This window comes from Somniosus microcephalus, chromosome 6, assembly GCF_052327205.1.
Source record: "Somniosus microcephalus isolate GS21.2 chromosome 6, FLI_Smic_1.0, whole genome shotgun sequence".
Taxonomy (NCBI): Eukaryota; Metazoa; Chordata; class Chondrichthyes; order Squaliformes; family Somniosidae; genus Somniosus; species Somniosus microcephalus.
This window is the reverse complement of record NC_140992.1, coordinates 110,575,128-110,592,947: the sequence shown is the minus strand read 5'-3', so window position 1 is coordinate 110,592,947 and position 17,820 is coordinate 110,575,128. Positions and strand designations below refer to the sequence as shown.

Here is a 17,820-nt window from a genome sequence, read left to right as displayed (position 1 = left end):
GTCTGTCCTCAATACCAAAGCCTCCCATTGATGGTGTCATCTTAGTGAGTCTCTTCCGCACCCTCTCCAGGACGGTGACATCCTTCCTAAAGTAGGATGCCCAAAACTGGACACATTATTCTAATATCTAACTGCATTCCTCCTTTGGTTAGAGTCTCTAGCTACCGCTGGTGATGGCTTTAGTATTTCCCCTTTCATCTCTCTTTAATGAGGCAGATATGACAATAACTACGTACAGGCAAAGACTGTTTCCTGTACCTGAAATAATTCTTAGTCACTACACACCAACCAAGCTTTGAAGGCCTTCTCCCAAATGCTATAACCAGAGAAAGAGGAGCTTGCCTTCAATCGCAGGGAGTAAATTATTGCAAAACCCTCCAGCAAACTTTATTTTTGCTTCTAGTTGAACTATATCCCTTCCTGCAAAGTTAAGCAATTAATGAAACAACGTGAGTATTGACACCACTGTGTCAGCCAGCTGGGGCGAGACTTACAGCAAACAGCATCTCTACCAACTACAGCAAACAGAACTCATGACCTAAACTACAGCAGGGCCTTCCAATAAAAGCAAAATTATTTCTTCAGTAAAATGCAATGAGTGGAGGATAACGCCTAGAGGAGTCAGTGTTTCATATCTACATGGAGTGTGAGAGGTTGCAGCCCGTTCCACTATTTGAAGGGGCTGCTCCTTGATTTTTGGCTGCACTTCAGTCCCACGCTCCTGATCTTTGGTCACCCGGTGCAGAGGGGAGTGGGCAGGTCGGAGGACCTCCTTGTAGGACTGCTCCTGGCGAAGGCGGCCATTAACAGGTCCAGGCAGCGGGCGGGTCGTTCGGCCCGATTGCTTGCTTCTCTTCTGTGGCTATGTTCACGCCCGGGTGGCCCTGGAGAAGGAGCACGCGGTGTCCGCCGGCACACTTGAGGCCTTCCGAGACCGGTGCGCGTTGCGGGGACAGGAGTGCATCATCACCTTGGCTGGTGTGATTTTAGTTTAATTTGTTATGTCTTAAAATTAATGTCAGTATTTTAAGTTCCCTTACAGTCCATTTGTTCAGCTGGGAGAGCGGGAGGCTCTGCTCGGCGATGCAGAGAGCCCTGCAGATGGAGAAGAATGTCAACCAGAGTCTGCTGGATCTGCACAAACTCTCCACTGGGAGCGCCGACCCTCATTTGTGTGAATTCCTGGAGACCCACTATCTGGATGAACAAGTGAAGATGATCAAGAAGCTTGGTGATCACATCACCAACTTGAAGAGACTGGGACCCTGCCTTGTAGGCAATGATGGCGTGTGACTTTGCACAAAGAGCAGAGATTTGAGCTCTAAATGTCATTAACTGTAAATAAAATGTTCAAATTATGTGTGTAAAATCAATCAGTTACTTACAACAGTGTGGTCTCCAGCATGATTGATGGAGCAATTACCCAATCATCTCCATTATGGCTGGTACTTGTGGGGTCACTTTATGCAGCTTTAATGTAAAGTGCTTGTGGGGAAGGACGGGCTTCATGGAAGTGTCTTCTCCCTCTGTGACAAATATGCAAATTTTATTTTGCTTTTCTTCAGTGGCCAATGACATTTCTCGTAGCCCCTCTGGCTCTGCACCTGCCTGGTGCCCATCCACAATGTGTCTCGTTCATCACAGGAGATCCACTAGCCTTTCATTTTCTTTGAAATTTGTGATAAGCAGAAAATGTGCCAACAGAACCAAGGTTAAAGTGTAGAATAAAGATTTATTATGTAGAAGCTAACATTGCATGATATTTTCAGAAATTCCTCTGTAAGGCAGCCCAGCCCATTTAACCATCAGCCGTCAAACCCCGATTAACCTTTAGATGTCCAACCCTGTTTAACCTTCAGGTTCTTTATTCCTCCATTTTAGAAACAAAATTTCCCCTCCTGAAATATGCACTATTCCTGGACTCTTGTCAAATCCTTTCTTGAACCAGCTCCTGGTGGTATGATAAAGGAGGCCAGCATTGCTCGTGCTGTCTTCCTTTCCTCCCTCTTGGGGACTACCCATGAGCATCCACCAAAGGCAGAGCTAACATCAAGAATTCAAAAATGGACAGAGGCACAAAGCCATTTCCAAGCTGAATATTATAGTGCCAATGAATTGTGGCACCATACTGCCAGAGCCCTGAGTAAGCATGTGAAAAACTGGTACATTTAAATGATTCAATCAGAGTTACATTGCTTTCAAAACATAAATTTTGTAAAGTAGAGGAAAAACTTCACTTGTAGCACTGAAGAGTAGAACACACTTACAATGCTGAGAAGGCAACCTGGATAGAACAGCATAAGCAGGGACTGACTACCTTTTTTTTGGTGAGGCTGTTACCCATCATCATACCTATTACCATAAGGTAGAATGCACAAGCTGTATCTGAGTAGAAGTCACATTGTTTTTGAGTATGGTAGATTGTCACCAAATTACTACAATATATAATAGCATCTCACACTTAGAGCTTGAAATAGATCTCCAATCTAATTTAATGTAATTTTAGGCACATTGGAAAGACATTAGAAAGATCATTTTCTCCTGCAGACCAATCAGGTTAGTACGGAGTAGATTTGGAAATAGTTAGTTATTAGTCAGTGAATATATCCAGCTGAGGTAATTGATCACTTTTGTGTAAACACCAAATGTTTGGAAGCGGCCACATCCTTTTCCCCAGCTGACCAGTCCCAACAGAAACCACGTGCCATTGAATACAGTGACCATAGGTCCACCACTGTCTCCTTTGCAGGCATCCTTCCGGAAACTGGGGCTTCCTGCGCAGATCATGTTGCCTGTGATTTTGTCTCCTAGCTTCTCCTTACACACCTTGTGGGAGGCCAATTTGATATCGATGAATAATAGAGTACTAGGGCGGATCCTATCATCATTTTCATCCATAGCACCCCATCCTGTGACCACCACTTTCTTTTCTGGAACAAGCAGCATTTGCTCTGCCATCTCTCTGGTGGGCAGGCACACTGGTGTGATGTAATTACTGAAGATGGCAGCCTCAGCTAGTTGGAGGAGAGCGATGTCACTGTCCATGCTGGCACGACTGAAGTTAGGGTGGACGTGCACGGTGCTGACTAGAATAGTATCCTCAGTGTGTTCTGCGACTGTCCTGTTATGCTCACCTGAAATGTAGATGAGCATAATGTCAAATATTTGTGCCATATGAGCAGCCAGTATCATTTATAGGCTGGCTGCCTTTGCCAGGGACTGCTGCAGCACATGGAAATGAAAAGAGCTTTACTACAGGGCCAATTTTTTTCCTCCCGGTTCTCCCCCTCCCCCACCCCACTGGTGCAATGCTCTGAGAGGAGGTGTGTGCTCTATTTTGTATACCCCAGGTGCATCCTGTCACCTGAAATCTGTTAGCAGGGCCTTGCACTGGGAGTAGAGAGCAGCAGACAAGGTTCCAAGGCCCGAAGGTCATCTGAGGTCGGGGGCAGTGGATAAATACCTGTACTGATCTTGTGCCTCCTTGCTTCCACGTGGTGCTCCCAGGAACCCAACAGACCCTACAGCCTGCAGAGGGTCTCATCGCAAGCCCCGCTGACAGGTTTCATGGAGTGTCCCATTGGACATCCACAAGTGAAGTCAGAAGAAAGTGAAGCGGGAGGCCAGGAATGCCCTATCCCAGCTCATTACCATTTTTATGCTAGGCACAGACTCAGTGAAATCATTCCAAGGAAACCCAGGGCAGCGTTGTGGGGGTGGAGACCTGATGCAACAGGTCTGTGCCCCTATTTCCTCTTTGCGGCGGCCTAGATACTGAATGTTCCCCGGGCATAATGACGAAAATGAACTCTGCACACTTACCAGCAAAGATTACAGCCTCTGGCCTACAGATGCACTTAGCCAGTGAGAGGCACACATCTACAGGAACGAGGAATTGTGAGCTTTAACAATTTGCATTTATATAGCATCTTTAACATAGAAAAATGTCCCACAGAGGTGTGATCAGACAAAAATTGGAAACCGAGCCAAAGAAAGAAATATTAAGAGGGATGACCAAAGAGATGGGTTTTAATGAGGGTCTTAAAGGTGGAGAGGCAGAGGATTTAGTGAGCAAATTTCAGAGCATGGGGCCTAGATAGCTGAAGGCATGGCCATCAATGATGGGGTGAAGGAAAGGGGGGATGCACAAGAGGTCATTGTCAGAGGAAAGGAAAGCTTTGGGTGGGTTGTAGGGATGGAGGAGGTTACAGAGATAGGGAGGGGCAAGACCATGAAGGGACGTAAACAAGATGAGAATTTAATCGAGGCGTTGGCAGCCTGGAGCCAATGTAAGTCAGCAAGGACAACACTGATGGCTAAGCAGGACATGGTGCGCGATAGGAAACAGGCTGCAGAGTTTTGGATGAGCTGAAGTTTATAGAGCATGGAGGATGGGAGGTTGGCCAGGAGAGTATTGGAATAATCAAGACTGGAGGTGACAAAGGCTTGGATGAGGATTTCATCAGCAGATGATCTGAGGCAGGAGCGGAGGTGACCGATGTTAGAGGTGGAAAGAGGCGGCCTTTGTGATGGAGAGGAAAAAGGGTGAGAAGCTCAGCATGGGGTCAAAAGGAGACTAAGGTTGCGAACAGTCTGGTTCAACCTGAGACATGGCCAGGGAGGGGCAGGAAATTTATGGCAATGGTATGGTGTTTGTGGCAGGGACTGAAGACAATGGCTTTGGTCTTCCCAATGTTTAACTGGAGGAAATAGCTGCTTATCCAAGACAGGATGTTGGACAAGCATTCTGACAGCACAGGGACAGCAGAGCGGAAGTGGTGGTGGAGAGGTAGAGCTGGATGTCATCAGAGTACATGTGGAAGCTGATCCCCTGTCTTTGGATGATGTTGCCAAGGGGCAGCATGTAGATGAGGAAGAACAGCCAAGCAAGGACAATCCCACTTAGCTGATCAACATAACTCTCTCTGGGAACTGGAAGCTATATGCGTTACCCAGTGAGAGGCGCACCTCGCTTCAGGGCCGAGGCAATTGTAGGGGCTGTGAGCTAGACCCAGCATGATTGACAGTTTTCCATACCAAGTTTGGCTTTAAATCGCCCTCCTTCATCGACACAATGAGCAGCAGTCAGCACCCAAAACCGATGAATTAGCACTCCTCCACAGATGAATTTCCCCCTCACGTTCATAAGAAGGACCTGTCAGCAACAAACACAATGGCTTTATGAACATTAAACACAACTCCAAAACACAAACAGGGATCATTCAAAAAAAGATCATTCAAGAGAGTCAACAACTGAAGAGCAGCTCCCCCAGAGCCCAATAAAAGCAGCTCCCACCACCCCACCCCGAGTAAAAGCAGCTCCCCTGAGGGCCTAGTAAAAGCAGCTCCCACTACTGTCACCCCCCGCCCCCAATGCCCAGTAAAAGCAGTTCCCCCCACAGTCCAGTCAGTTGTTAAAGGACTCAATGATGTACCAGTCACTGACTTTTAGCAGTTCCATCGAACGCATGAAGAACATAGCTTATATCAGAGATTCACATTTTCTCTGTTCCTGACTGATTCTAGATCGGAAAAGTAGGGATGTAATGGTGCTGATTTTAGTATCCAGTACATTCCATCTGCACCCATTTTCAGGCACAGATATGGCGTACTGAATTGTGAAGTCTGCAGGAAATGATTGCCCTGCTTCATTTCTTGGTTCGGTCTGGTACAGTTTCAATGGGAGCACTCTCGCCTCTGAGTCAGAACGTTGTGGGTGCAAGCTCCACTCCAGAGACGCGAGCACATAATCTAGGCTGGCACTCCCAGTGCAGTAATGAGGGATGCTGCACTGTCGGAGTTGACATCTTTCAGATGTTAAACTGAGGCCCTGTCTGCCCCCTCAGGTGGACTTAAAAGATCCCATGGCACTATTCCGAAGAAGAGCAGGGGTGTTCTCCACGGTGTCCTGGCCAACATTTATTCACCAACCAGCGTCACTAAAAAAGAACCCAGATTATCTGGTATTATCTCATTGCTGTTCTTGCTGTGTACAAATTGGCTGCTGCATTTCCAACATTACAACAGTGATTGCACTTCAAAAAAAAAGTACTTCATTGGCTGTAAAGCACTTTGAGACATCCGGTGGTCGTGAAAGGCGCCATATAAATGCAAGTCTTTATTTTCTCTTTTTACTGTAAAAGATGTAGGGCACATAGTGTTACTCTAATAGCTGCTCTCTCACTGCAGTAATAGTCACAGCTCTGTGGCTGCTCTCACTGCAGGTAGAGAACACTCAGCTTGATAAACAATGGCCCAGAATTTGCGGTCAGCGATAACGATCGCCACTGACCTCGCAGAAAGCTGCCCACACTGATCTAGCAATCTCTGTGGTGTGAATTTCAGCTCTCCTTGTATTGATTTGTATGTGGGTTCAATGACAACACATTCATGAAAGAGAATGAGTTTTTATCTAAAGTATGTTCAACTCTTTTTTCAGCATTACAGGAGACATCATGTTAGAAATCCATCTAAAGTGAAACTGCTTGTCTCTGTCACATGCCCTCTGCTGGTCAGGCATAAGTAATCAATCAGGCAAACATGCTGGTAAGGCATCATAATCAAACAGGCAAATACCATCACTATTTGCTGATATCATTACATCTCCCTTTCTTAAAACAAAAGTATTTTACTTTTAACTAACAACATGTTTTCTTTGTATTAATCTGCATTTTAACTGTAACACTTAATGAACTTACATTATCATTATCAAGGTTTTTTAACCTTGCTTTGTGTGTTCACATGAAATATGTAAATACACTAGAACTTGAAGAAAGAATAAGATAACATTACTTCCTTCTATAACAATAGTCCTTAAATTTGCTCAATGAGTCTCTCAGGAGGCTTCACATGTCTTGAGGATTTTCTGATTGATTGTCCTTGAATCGGAGTTGTTGCCTCAGATGATGGTTTCGCAGCTGTGTGATCAGGTTGTTCAACAGTATCAGTCTTTTGACCTGCTGTGTGATCAGGTTGTTCAACAGTATCAGTCTTTTGACTTGCTGTGGCTGGTCCCATGAGAAGATCTCGACGATTTCTTCGCAGAACAGCACCCTCATCTGTCTGAATGGTGTATGATCTTGGTTGAACTTCACTCAGGACAGTTCCCTTCTGAGTCCATATGTTTGTTTTGTCTTTGAACCTTACTTGGTCACCAGTGTGGAGTTCAGGTAGGTTTTGTGTTCCTCTGTCATAGTAGTACTTTTGCTTTTCTTTCTGTTGCTCTTTGAACTTCCTCACTTTCTCCCCCTCTTTTGTTTTCAGGAGGTTCTCCGGGATGGGTAGGTTTGACCTTAGCCGACGTCCCATAAGGAGTTGGGCTGGTGACATACCACACTCGAGCGGCGTTGTGCGGTATACAAGCATGCTCTGGTAGAAGTCAGTTCCACTGTCTTTTGCCTTGTACATCAGTCTTTTCACTGTCTGGACCGATTTTTCCACTAGTCCATTGGACTGTGGAAAGTGAGGACTTGATGTTGTGTGGACAAAGTCCCACTCTTTGGCAAAGTGTCGGAAACTTGCATTGTAAAACTGGGGTCCGTTGTCTGTGAAGACCTCGCTTGCCATGCCATGTCTGGAGAATATGGCTTTCATACATCTTATCACAGCATCTGCAGTGGTGGTGTACAGTCTACAAACCTCTGGATACAGGGAGTAATAGTCTGTGACTACAAGATAGTCCTTCCCTTGACATACGAATAGGTCAGCGCCTACCTTCTGGTAAGGTCTGTCTGGCGCTGGGTGTGGCTTTAGTGGTTCTACCGGATTGCTTGCTCGATATTTCAGGCATATTGTGCAGTTTGACACCTCGTTTGTCACATCTTGGTTGATTCGTGGCCAGTACATCACCTCTCGTGCTCTTTTCTTACACTTTTCGATTCCCAGATGTCCTCCATGGATCCTTTTTAGCATCTCTTTTCTCAGACTCTTTGGGATAACTATTTTACTTCCTTTGTAGATGATGTCTTCGACCAGTGATAGTTCCGCCCTGCAGTTCCAGTACTCTGCTATGACAGGTGAGCAGTCTTGCTTCATGTTGGGCCATCCATCCAAGATGCTTTTTCTCAGTCGTCTCATTGTTTCATCTTTGTTTGTCTCAGTCTTTATGAGCTCCATTTTTGCATCTGCTATGGGCAGTGCACTTGTGATCATGTCCACGTAGGCGTTCATTTTTTCATCCATTTTGGTGTTTGCGGGCTCACTTGGGTCAACAGCTCTGGACAACGTGTCTGCTGTATACATCAGCTTACCCGGTGTGTACGCAACATTCAGTGTATAGCGTTGCAGCCTGATCATCATTCTTTGTATTCTAAGCGGACAGCTATTTAGTGGCTTTTGGAACAATGCAATCAAGGGCTTATGGTCAGTCTCTACACTGATTGCTTGTCCTGCCACAAACTGGTGAAATCTTTCTCAGGCGTATGTGATGCTGAGCAGCTCCTTTTCTATTTGAGCATATCGCGTCTCCGCGTCTGTCATTGAGCGCGATGCATATGCAATAGGTTGCCAGTAGTCATATTTTTGCAGAAGAACGGCACCGAGCCCACTCTGTGATGCATCTGATGATATCTTGATGGGTCTCGCTGGGTCATAAAACCTCAGAACTGGTTCCTCTGTGAGCAGTTTCTTTAGATTGCTCCATGACTTCTCATGCTCATGATTCCATTCCCATTCTATGTTCTTTTCAGTTAGTCTTCTCAGTGGCGCCATCTTTTCTGAGAGGTTGGATATGAATTTACCCATGTAGTTGATCATTCCATTAAACCTCTGCACGTCCTTTTTGCATTGTGGCTTTGGCATATTCTCCATGGCGGACACCTTTCTGGGATCTGGTCTGATGCCCTCACTGCTAAGGATATCTCCCACGAATGTCAGTTCTGTCACCCCGAGCTGGCATTTCTCTCTATTCAGCTTCAGGTTTGTTTTCCTTGTTGCTTCCAGCACTTTTTTCAGTCTCTCATCATGCTCAGTTCTCGTGGTTCCCCATACTATGATGTCATCCATTGATGTATCAACTCCCTCCAGGTGCTCATAGATCATATGGATAGTTTTGTGATACACTTCAGGAGCTGAGGCAATGCCAAATGGTAACCTTAGGAATCTGTATCTGCCAAATGGACTGTTGAACGTGCACAGTCTTGAACTTGCATCGTCCAGTTTCATCTGCCAAAATCCTGATGATGCATCTAACTTGCTGAAATACTTTGCATTTGCAAACTGTGCCATGATTTCCTCACGTGTAGGAAGCTTGAAGTGCTCTCTCTTTATTGCTCTGTTTAGATCTCTTGGATCCAGGCAAATTCTGAGCTTTCCATTCTTTTTGTCCACTACAACGAGGGAACTCACCCACTCAGTTGGCTCATCTATCTTCTGAATCACATTCAGGCTTTCCATCCTATCCAACTCTGCCTTCAGTTGTTTTTGAAGAGCAAACGGAACTTTTCTGCATGGATGTATGACCATTGGCATGCTTTTATCTACTCTGATCGTGTGTTCTCCTGGAAGGCAGCCTAGACCCTGAAATAGGTCTTTGTACTCTTTCATGAGTTCATCATAGACTGTCTCTCCTTCGCTTTCCACAACGAGGACTCTCTTTACCAGGTTCAGTCTCTCACAGGCTTTTAAACCTAGTATGGCTTGCACATCCTTTGGCACCACGATTAATGCTAGCGCGTGCTCTCTGTCCTTGTGTGTCACTTTGACAATGCATTTTCCTTTCACTGGTATATCAGTACCTGAGTATCCTGTCACTTTCACTTTTATTCCATGTATCTTTGGTCTGGGTCTAATTTTCTTAAAATCAGTCTCTGATATCACATTAACTTGTGCTCCAGTATCCAATTTAAATGGAATGTGTATGTCATTCACTTTTAGTGTCAACATCCAGTCTCTTTTTTCTTTTTTGTTTTCAGACACGACATCTACATAGAACTCCTCTATCTCGCTTTCATCTACTGCATGGACCTTGCTTTGTTGCGCTTGGTTCTTGCAGCAACGGGCATAATGGTTGTTTTTGTTGCAACTATTGCATGTTTTACCATATGCTGGACACTTTTTTGGTGGATGCTGTGTACCGTATCGACTACATGTCTTTCGATTGTCTCTTTCATTTTTGTTCGCTGGCCACGCCTCTTTTTTCACATTGGCGCTCTTTTTGTTAAACGGTTTGTGTCCGTTCATTCTCACTGCATCCACGTTGCAGCTACTGTCACTGAACAGCTCCTTTGCCTGCGACTTCACAGTCTCTGTAGCCCTACACAGTGCTATGGCTTTTCCCAGGTCTAGATCTTGCTCTCTTAGCAGTCTTTCCCTTAGACCATTATCTGGAATACCACACACCAGTCTGTCTTTTATCAGCGAGTCTGTCAGTCCCCCAAATTCACATGTTTTGCTTCGGTTTCTCAGTTCAGTCACATACTGATCAATAGTCTCACCCGTTTTCTGTACACATGTGAAAAATCTGTGCCTCTCAAACGTCACGTTACGTTTAGGTGTGCAGTAGGCCTCAAACTGTTCCATTATTTTATCTAGCTTCATTTTGTCTCCATCAGCAGCGAATGTGAAGTTATTATACACCTCCAGCGCTTCATCACCCACGACATGTAAGAACAGTGACGCTTTCATTTTATCACTTTTCTCGTCAGCTCCGATTGCTGATAAATACAACTCCAAACGTTGTTTGAATCTCCTCCAATTTTCAGCCACATTACCTGTCAACTGAAGCTTCGCGGGTGGGTGTAAACCTTCCATTTTTCACTTCGTTAGCTATTCTCCAATGGTAAGTAACGATGTTCCCTTTTGGCTTGCTAATATGTGGAGAGCTGATTTAACTTCAGATTTTTTCTCTTCATCTCTTTCAGTCACTTCTGACACCATGTATTGATTTGTATGTGGGTTCAATGACGACACATTCATGAAAGAGAATGAGTTTTTATCTAAAGTATGTTCAACTTTTTTTTCAGCATTACAGGAGACATCATGTTAGAAATCCATCTAAAGCGAAACTAAAACTAAACTGCTTGTCTCTGTCACATGCCCTCTGCTGGTCAGGCATAAGTAATCAATCAGGCAAACATGCTGGTAAGGCATCATAATCAAACAGGCAAATACCATCACTATTTGCTGATATCATTACACTCCTGGCCTTTGTTTGAATCTGGCGCCAAATCAAGCAAATCTCCAGTGTCCAGCAACAGTGATGCCATCAAGTTGGCTGAGCAGCCAATCACATGGAAGAATTCTCACAGACAGCAAACCAGGAAGTAAAATGCACAGATTCTAATTTACTTCTTTTAATTTTATAGAGCTAAATAAAGATTGGGACATATACATAGAATTAAGGTAGAAGCTGAAATATCATAAACAAACTTTAAAAACCATGTAATTCTTAAATATATTAATAGAAAAATTTGACATTCCACAAATATAAAATTAGTTTTTCAGGGCCAGGGTTGTTCAGCAGTCACTACGCCGTTAAAAACCCAGTTACAGCTCTTTCAACAAGGCTTAACTTTTTCGGGGAGGGGAGGCGGGGTTTAACAGCGATATTCCAGCGGAAAAGGGGAAGTTTTCATCCTTCAGTGTGATTTCAATTGATTGCTGACTCTGGGTAGTTGCACAGCGCAACCTGTGGCGGAGCAGTGAATGACTAACCGCAACTGCCGGATTTCCGCGTTTATCTGTGCATGTGCTAACTTCACAAGTTGCTGTCAGTTTCAGAAGGCTAATGACGGCGAATGCTGACAGTTTCGCTGTCATTACCACTGCAAAATCCGGGCCATAGTCATAATTTGTATATAGAAATGCATGGATTTTCAAAAGGCATTTGATAAATTGCCATATAGTAGAATTGTTAGCAAAATTGAAACCCATGAGATTAAAGGGGCAGTGGCAACATGGATTAGAATTTGGCTGGGAGACAGAAAGCAGAGAGTAGTGGTAGTGAAGAGTTATTTTTCGGACTGCAGGAAAGTACACAGTGGTGTCCCCCGGGAGTTAGTGTTGGGACCACTGCTCTTTTAGATATACAGGAAACTTTGTGATATCCGGCACCGACGGGACCGAGCTGTTGCCGATCTATCAAAACTGCCGGACAAACCAGCGGCAATGTTGAAGCATACGGAGATTTGCAGCTCCGTATCTGGCAACAAACACTGTTGCTTAGCAACAGCTTCTAAACAGTCGGCCGTACCTTGGAAGCGTCTCTGTAGCTTAGCAACAGCTTCAGAGAGACTTTGCAGAGCCTGACTGTTGAAAAAAAAGCCACGAGAAGAAAAAAAACCTAACAAAACGGCTCCTGATTTCTGCTGGTGGATCGAGGTTTCCGGACATACAACCTCCGGATAAACCAAAGTTTCCTGTATATTAATGACCTGGACTTGGGTATACAGGGCATAATTACAAAGTTTGCAGATGACACAAATCTTGGAAACGAGGAGGATAGTAGCAGACTTCAGGAGGATAGACAAACTGGTGAAATGGGCGGACAAATGGCAGATGGAATGTAATGCAGAAAAGTGTGAAGTGATGCATTTTGGAAGGAAAATGACAAGAGGCAATATAAACTAAAGGTCCAATTTTAAAAGGAGTGCAGGAACAGAGACACCTGGGGGTGTACGTACACAAACCTTTGAAGTTGGCAAGGCAAGTTGAGAAGGCTGTTAAAAAAGCATACAGGATGCTTGGCTTTATAAATAGAGGCATAGAGCACAAAAGCAAGGAAGCTATGCTATACCTGGTAAGACCTTAGCTGGAGTATTGAGCCCCATTCTGGGCACCACACTTTAGAAAGAACGCCAAGACCTTGGAGACAGTGCAGAGGAGATTTACTGCAATGGGACCAGGGAGAGACTAGAGAAGCTGGGATTGTTCCCTTTAGAGCAGAGAAGGTTAAGTGGAGATTTAACAGAGGGGTTCAAAATTATTAAGTGTTTTAGGGAGAAACTGTTTCCAGTCGCAGAAGGGTCAGTAACCAGAGGACACAGATTTAAAATAATTGTCAAAAAAGCCAGGGTGGAGATGAAGAGAATTTTTTTTACTCAGCGAGTTGTTATGATCTAGGATGCACTGCCTGAAAGGCTGGTGGAAGCAGATTCAATAGTAACTTTCAAAAGGTAATTCTGGGGGAGAAATTCATTATAGCCCCGTTTGGGGCGCTAAAACAACGGAAGCGGAAAAATTATCGCCAGGCGCTAATGATGAGAGGCTCCCGCAGAATTCTGTTGTAGCGCTCCAAGAGGGAAGTGGAGCGCTAAATCAAGCACTACCACTTCTCTTAGAGCACTAAAGGGAGTGAGAGGGGCGGTATCAGCAGAGCGCTGATCAATGTTCCATGCAGCGCTGCTGGATTCGCAGGCTCCTTCCCTCCCTTAGAGAGAAGGGCCAATGCTCACAGCAGTTAAAGGTAAGGCTGGGGATGGGTCAGTGACGGCACCCGCGATCCGTGAGGAGCAGCCCCAAGCACTCAGAGTGCAGGGCTGATCAATCGCGGCAATGAAAAATAAAAAAACAGCACAAAGGGGCGAGAAAATATTTTTGGTCTACCTGACCACCAGTCTCTCTAATTACTACTTGCCCAAGTGGCCGGATGAGGTGACGACGCCTCCTGCAGCTGCCGTTGCTGATGCCCGGCAAAGCTGCAGGGGGCGGAAGCAAATTTAGGATTCGGTAAGTTTTACCGCCGGTGCTACCCCCCCATTGAATTTCTGGGAGTCGTTTCTTTCGCTGCGTCCGGTCAGTAAGTTGTTAGTGCCCTATTATCGTCCCCCGGGGGCGCGAACAGGAGGTGCAACGGAGGCCAATTTCTAGTCCTCTATCTCTACTTAAAAAGGAAAAATTTGCAGGGCTAAGGGGAAAAAGCAGAGGAGCAGGACTAATTGGTAGCTTATTCAGAGAGTCGGCACAGGCACAATGGGCCGAATGGCCTCCTTCTGTGCTGCATGATTCTATGTTGGCTTATTGTGCCTGTGATACTGCCAGCTCCATAGCTCCCTGCTCTTTTCCCTCATCCTTTTTCTGCTTCATGTGTATATTTAATTCATTCTTTCTCCTACATTGGATCCCCGTCCAGCAATGCCTTAGTTTTAAAATTCTCATCCTCATGTTGAAATCCTTCCATGGCCTTGCCCCTTGACTATCTTTGTAACTTCCTCCAGCCCTACAATCCTCCGAGAAATCTACGTTCCTCTTGCGCATCTCCCATTTCATTCGCCCCACCATTGGCGGCCGTGTCTTCAGCTGCCTTGGTCCTAAGCTCTGAAATTCCCTCTTTGCCTCTCCACCTCTCTCTCCTCCTTTAAGACTCAACTTAAAGCAATTTTGGTACAATTTTAAAAGGGGTGCAGGAACAGAGAGACCTGGCGGTGTAAGTACATAAATCTTTGAAGGTGGCAGGACAAGTTGAGAAGGCTGTTAAAAATGCATACGGGATCCTTGGCTTTTTCAACAGAGGCATGAGAGTACGAAAGCAAGGAAGTTATGCTAAACCTTTATAAAACACTGGTTAGACCCCAGGTGGAGTATTGTGGCCAAATCTGGGCACGACATTTTAGGAAGGATGTCAAGGCCTTAGAGAGGGTGTAGAGGAGATTTACTAGAATGGTACCAGGGATGCAGGACTTCAATGACGTCGAGAGACTAGAGAAGCTGGGGTTGTTCTCCTTGGAGCCAAGAAGGATAAGGGGAGATTCGATAGATTCAAAATCATGAAGGGTTTTGATAGAGTAAATAAGGAGAAACTGTTTCTAGTGCCAGAAGGGTCAGTAACAAGAGGACACAGATTTAAGGTAATTGGCAAAAGAACCAGAGGCGAGATGAGAAATTATTTTACGCAGCGAGTTGTTGTGATCTGGAATGCACTGCCTGAAAGGGTGGCGAGAGCAGATTCCATAATAACTTTCAAAAGGGAATCGGATAAATATTTGAAGGGGAAAAATTTGCAGGGCTATGGGGAAAGGTGCAGGGGAATGGGACTAATAGGATAGCTCTTTCAAAGAGCCAACATAGGCACGATGGGCCGAATGGCCTCCTTCTGTGCTGTATCATTCTATGATTCTATGTAAACCTACTTCTTTGACCAAGCGTTTGGTCACCTGTCCTAATGGCTCCTTCTTTGACTCGGTGTCAATTTTTGTCTGATTATGCTCCTGCCAAGCGCCTTGGCTCGTTTTACTAAGTTAAAGTTGCTACGCAAATGTAAGTTGCTGACGTTGATTGAATTGGCTTTAACCATCATATGTAATGGTTTATATTCTCAGAACCGTTACAATCTCGAGAGAGGCAACCAAGTGGCAAACTTAGCGCTATCTGACAAAGGAGGGCTGGGTCCTATTGGTCACTGCTGGGGCCTGTTGTTATATTCCACAGTGCCTAGACTTGTCTATTTTGGAATCTAGTAGTCCTGTTTCAAAGACTGCAGAGATTAGCCAGTTCTTGCTCCTCTCAGCTCTCAGACACATGGTTCAGAATCAGGACCATATCTGGTTCGATGGCAGCTGTCTGTTGTAATCTTCTCTGCATTCAGTTCACAAATCTAGGCTGGAAAGCCCAAGTGTCTCCAATCTTTCCTCACACTAGTGATCAGCCTCACGGCTCTTCTCCAGCACTTGTGTCTCGATGACCAGAACTGGATGCAGTATTCAAGGTGTGGTCTGACCAGAGGTTTAATCACTACCTCATCTGACTTCTAATCTACAATTCTGGCTATCTAGTTTAACATTCTGTCGCTTTGCTGGGGCCTGTTGTTGTGTTCCACAGTGCCTAGACTTGTCTATTTTGGAATCTAGTAGTCCTGTTTCAAAGACTGCAGAGATTAGCCAGTTCTTGCTCCTCTCAGCTCTCAGACACGTGGTTCAGAATCAGGACCATATCTGGTTCAATGGCAGCTGTCTGTTGTAATCTTCTCTGCATTCAGTTCACAAAATCATAAGGTAGTTACGGATGAGAGAGGCCATTCAGCCCAGCTTAATTCATCCATCCAGTGTGATCCTAATGGCCCACCATTGTAGCATTCAATTGTTTTTTGCTCCATTACTCTATCTGGAAGTTTATTTCATATGTTGAGCATTCTGTGTGAAGAACAATGTCCTGATATCAGTCCTAAAATTACCCATTACTAGTTTGAACCTGTATCTCCTTGTTCTACTCCCACAAGCAATTTTGCAGGTTAACTTTCTTTATACTCTTAGTAAATTTACATATCTCTTTAGAATCACCGCTCAGACGCCTACTATCTAGGCTGGAAACCCCAAGTGTCTCCAATCTTTCCTCACACTAGCGATCAGCCTCACGGCTCTTCTCCAGCACTTGTGTCTCGATGACCAGAACTGGATGCAGTATTCAAGGTGTGGTCTGACCAGAGGTTTAATCACTACCTCGTCTGACTTCTAATCTACAATTCTGGCTATCTAGTTTAACATTCTATCGCCTTTGTTGAAAGCTGCTCGGCACATTTGACCACTTTGCATCAAATTTTTCGAATCCAGGTCACTTATGTAAATTAGAAGCAGTGGTCGTCCCAATTCGGAGTCCTGAGGCACTTCACTCACTCCCACAGTCCTCCAACAATTATTCCTTTCCTACTCATCAACCTTGATGGATATTATAATTTATGTTGCAGATAATTATGTTTGCGGAGCCCAAAAGCCATGCAGAGCAGTGGGCTGGATGAGTATGGCCTGCTCTATGCGAGAGTTCATCCTAAAGACAGGGCTTTAAACTAATGAAGGGGGGCGGGGGTGGTGGGAGGATTCAGGAAAGAGTAAATTTAAAAGCAGCAAGAGAAACGTCAAGGCTCTAAAGCAGAGCAGAGTTTTGGGTAAAAATAAGCAGAGTGGGTCAGGAAGGGGCAGTGAAAGGTAATAGGGCATCAGTGACAAAAGGTGACATCAAGGAAAAATAGAAAAAAATTAAATGCTAAAGGCACTATATCTGAATGCGCAAAGCATTCACAACAAAATAGATGAATTAATAGCAGATAGAAATGAATAGGTTTGATCTAATAGCCATTACAGAGACATGGTTGTAAAGTGACCAAGGTTGGGAACTAAATATTCCAGGATACTTAACTTTTAGAAGAGATAGGCAAAATGGAAAAGGAGGAGGGGTAGTCCTGATAATAAAGGATGGGATAAAGACTGCAGAGAGAAAGGATTTTAGCTCTGAAAATCAAGAAGTAGAATCAGTTTGGGTGGAGCTAAGAAACAGCAAGGGGCAGAAAACATTGGTGGGAGTTGTTTATAGGCCACCAAATAGTAGTTGTAATGTAGGGCAGAGTATAAATCAGGAAATTAGAGGCGCAAGTAACAAGGATAATACAGTGATCATAGGGGACTTTAATCTACATATAGACTGGGGAAACCAAATTTGCAGTAATAGTGTGGAGGATGAATTCATGGAATGTATACAAGATAGTTTTCTAGATCAGTATGTTGAGGAACCAACTAGGAAACAGGCTACTTTAGATCTAGTATTGTGCAATGAGATAGGGTTAATTAATAACCTTGCAGTAAAGGGGCCTTTAGGGAAGAGTGACTATAATATGATAGAATTTTATATTAAGTTCGAAAGTGATTTTGTTAAATCCGAAACTAGAGTCTTAAATCTAAACAAAGCAAACTACATAGGTATGAGGGGCGAGTTGACTAAGGTAGATTGGGAAACTACATTAAAAGGTATGACAGTAGATAAGCAATGGCTAGCATTTAAAGAATTAATACATAATTTACAACAAATATACATTCCTTTAAGGCACAAAAACCCCACAGGAAAAGTGCTCCAATGTGGCTAACAAGAGAAGTTAAAGATAGTCTTAGATCAAAGGAA

At 44.4% G+C, this 17,820-nt stretch overlaps 1 protein-coding gene across 4 annotated transcripts in view; it reads right to left on the bottom strand.

The window, feature by feature from the left end:
* Positions 1 to 1,712: 1,712 nt before the first annotated feature.
* The window catches only part of LOC147115986 (vitamin K-dependent protein C-like), a 55,939-nt gene continuing 39,831 nt past the window's right edge, over positions 1,713 to 17,820 (bottom strand). For all 4 annotated transcript variants that reach the window (XM_085990672.1, XM_085990675.1, XM_085990674.1 and 1 more), the window contains 2 exons: positions 5,038 to 5,155; positions 1,713 to 3,134 (listed from right to left, as the gene is read on the bottom strand). In XM_085990672.1, the coding sequence (XP_085846798.1) occupies positions 2,584 to 3,134; positions 5,038 to 5,155 (669 nt within the window). In that variant the 3' untranslated portion in view covers positions 1,713 to 2,583. The remainder of the gene's footprint in view (positions 3,135 to 5,037; positions 5,156 to 17,820) is intronic.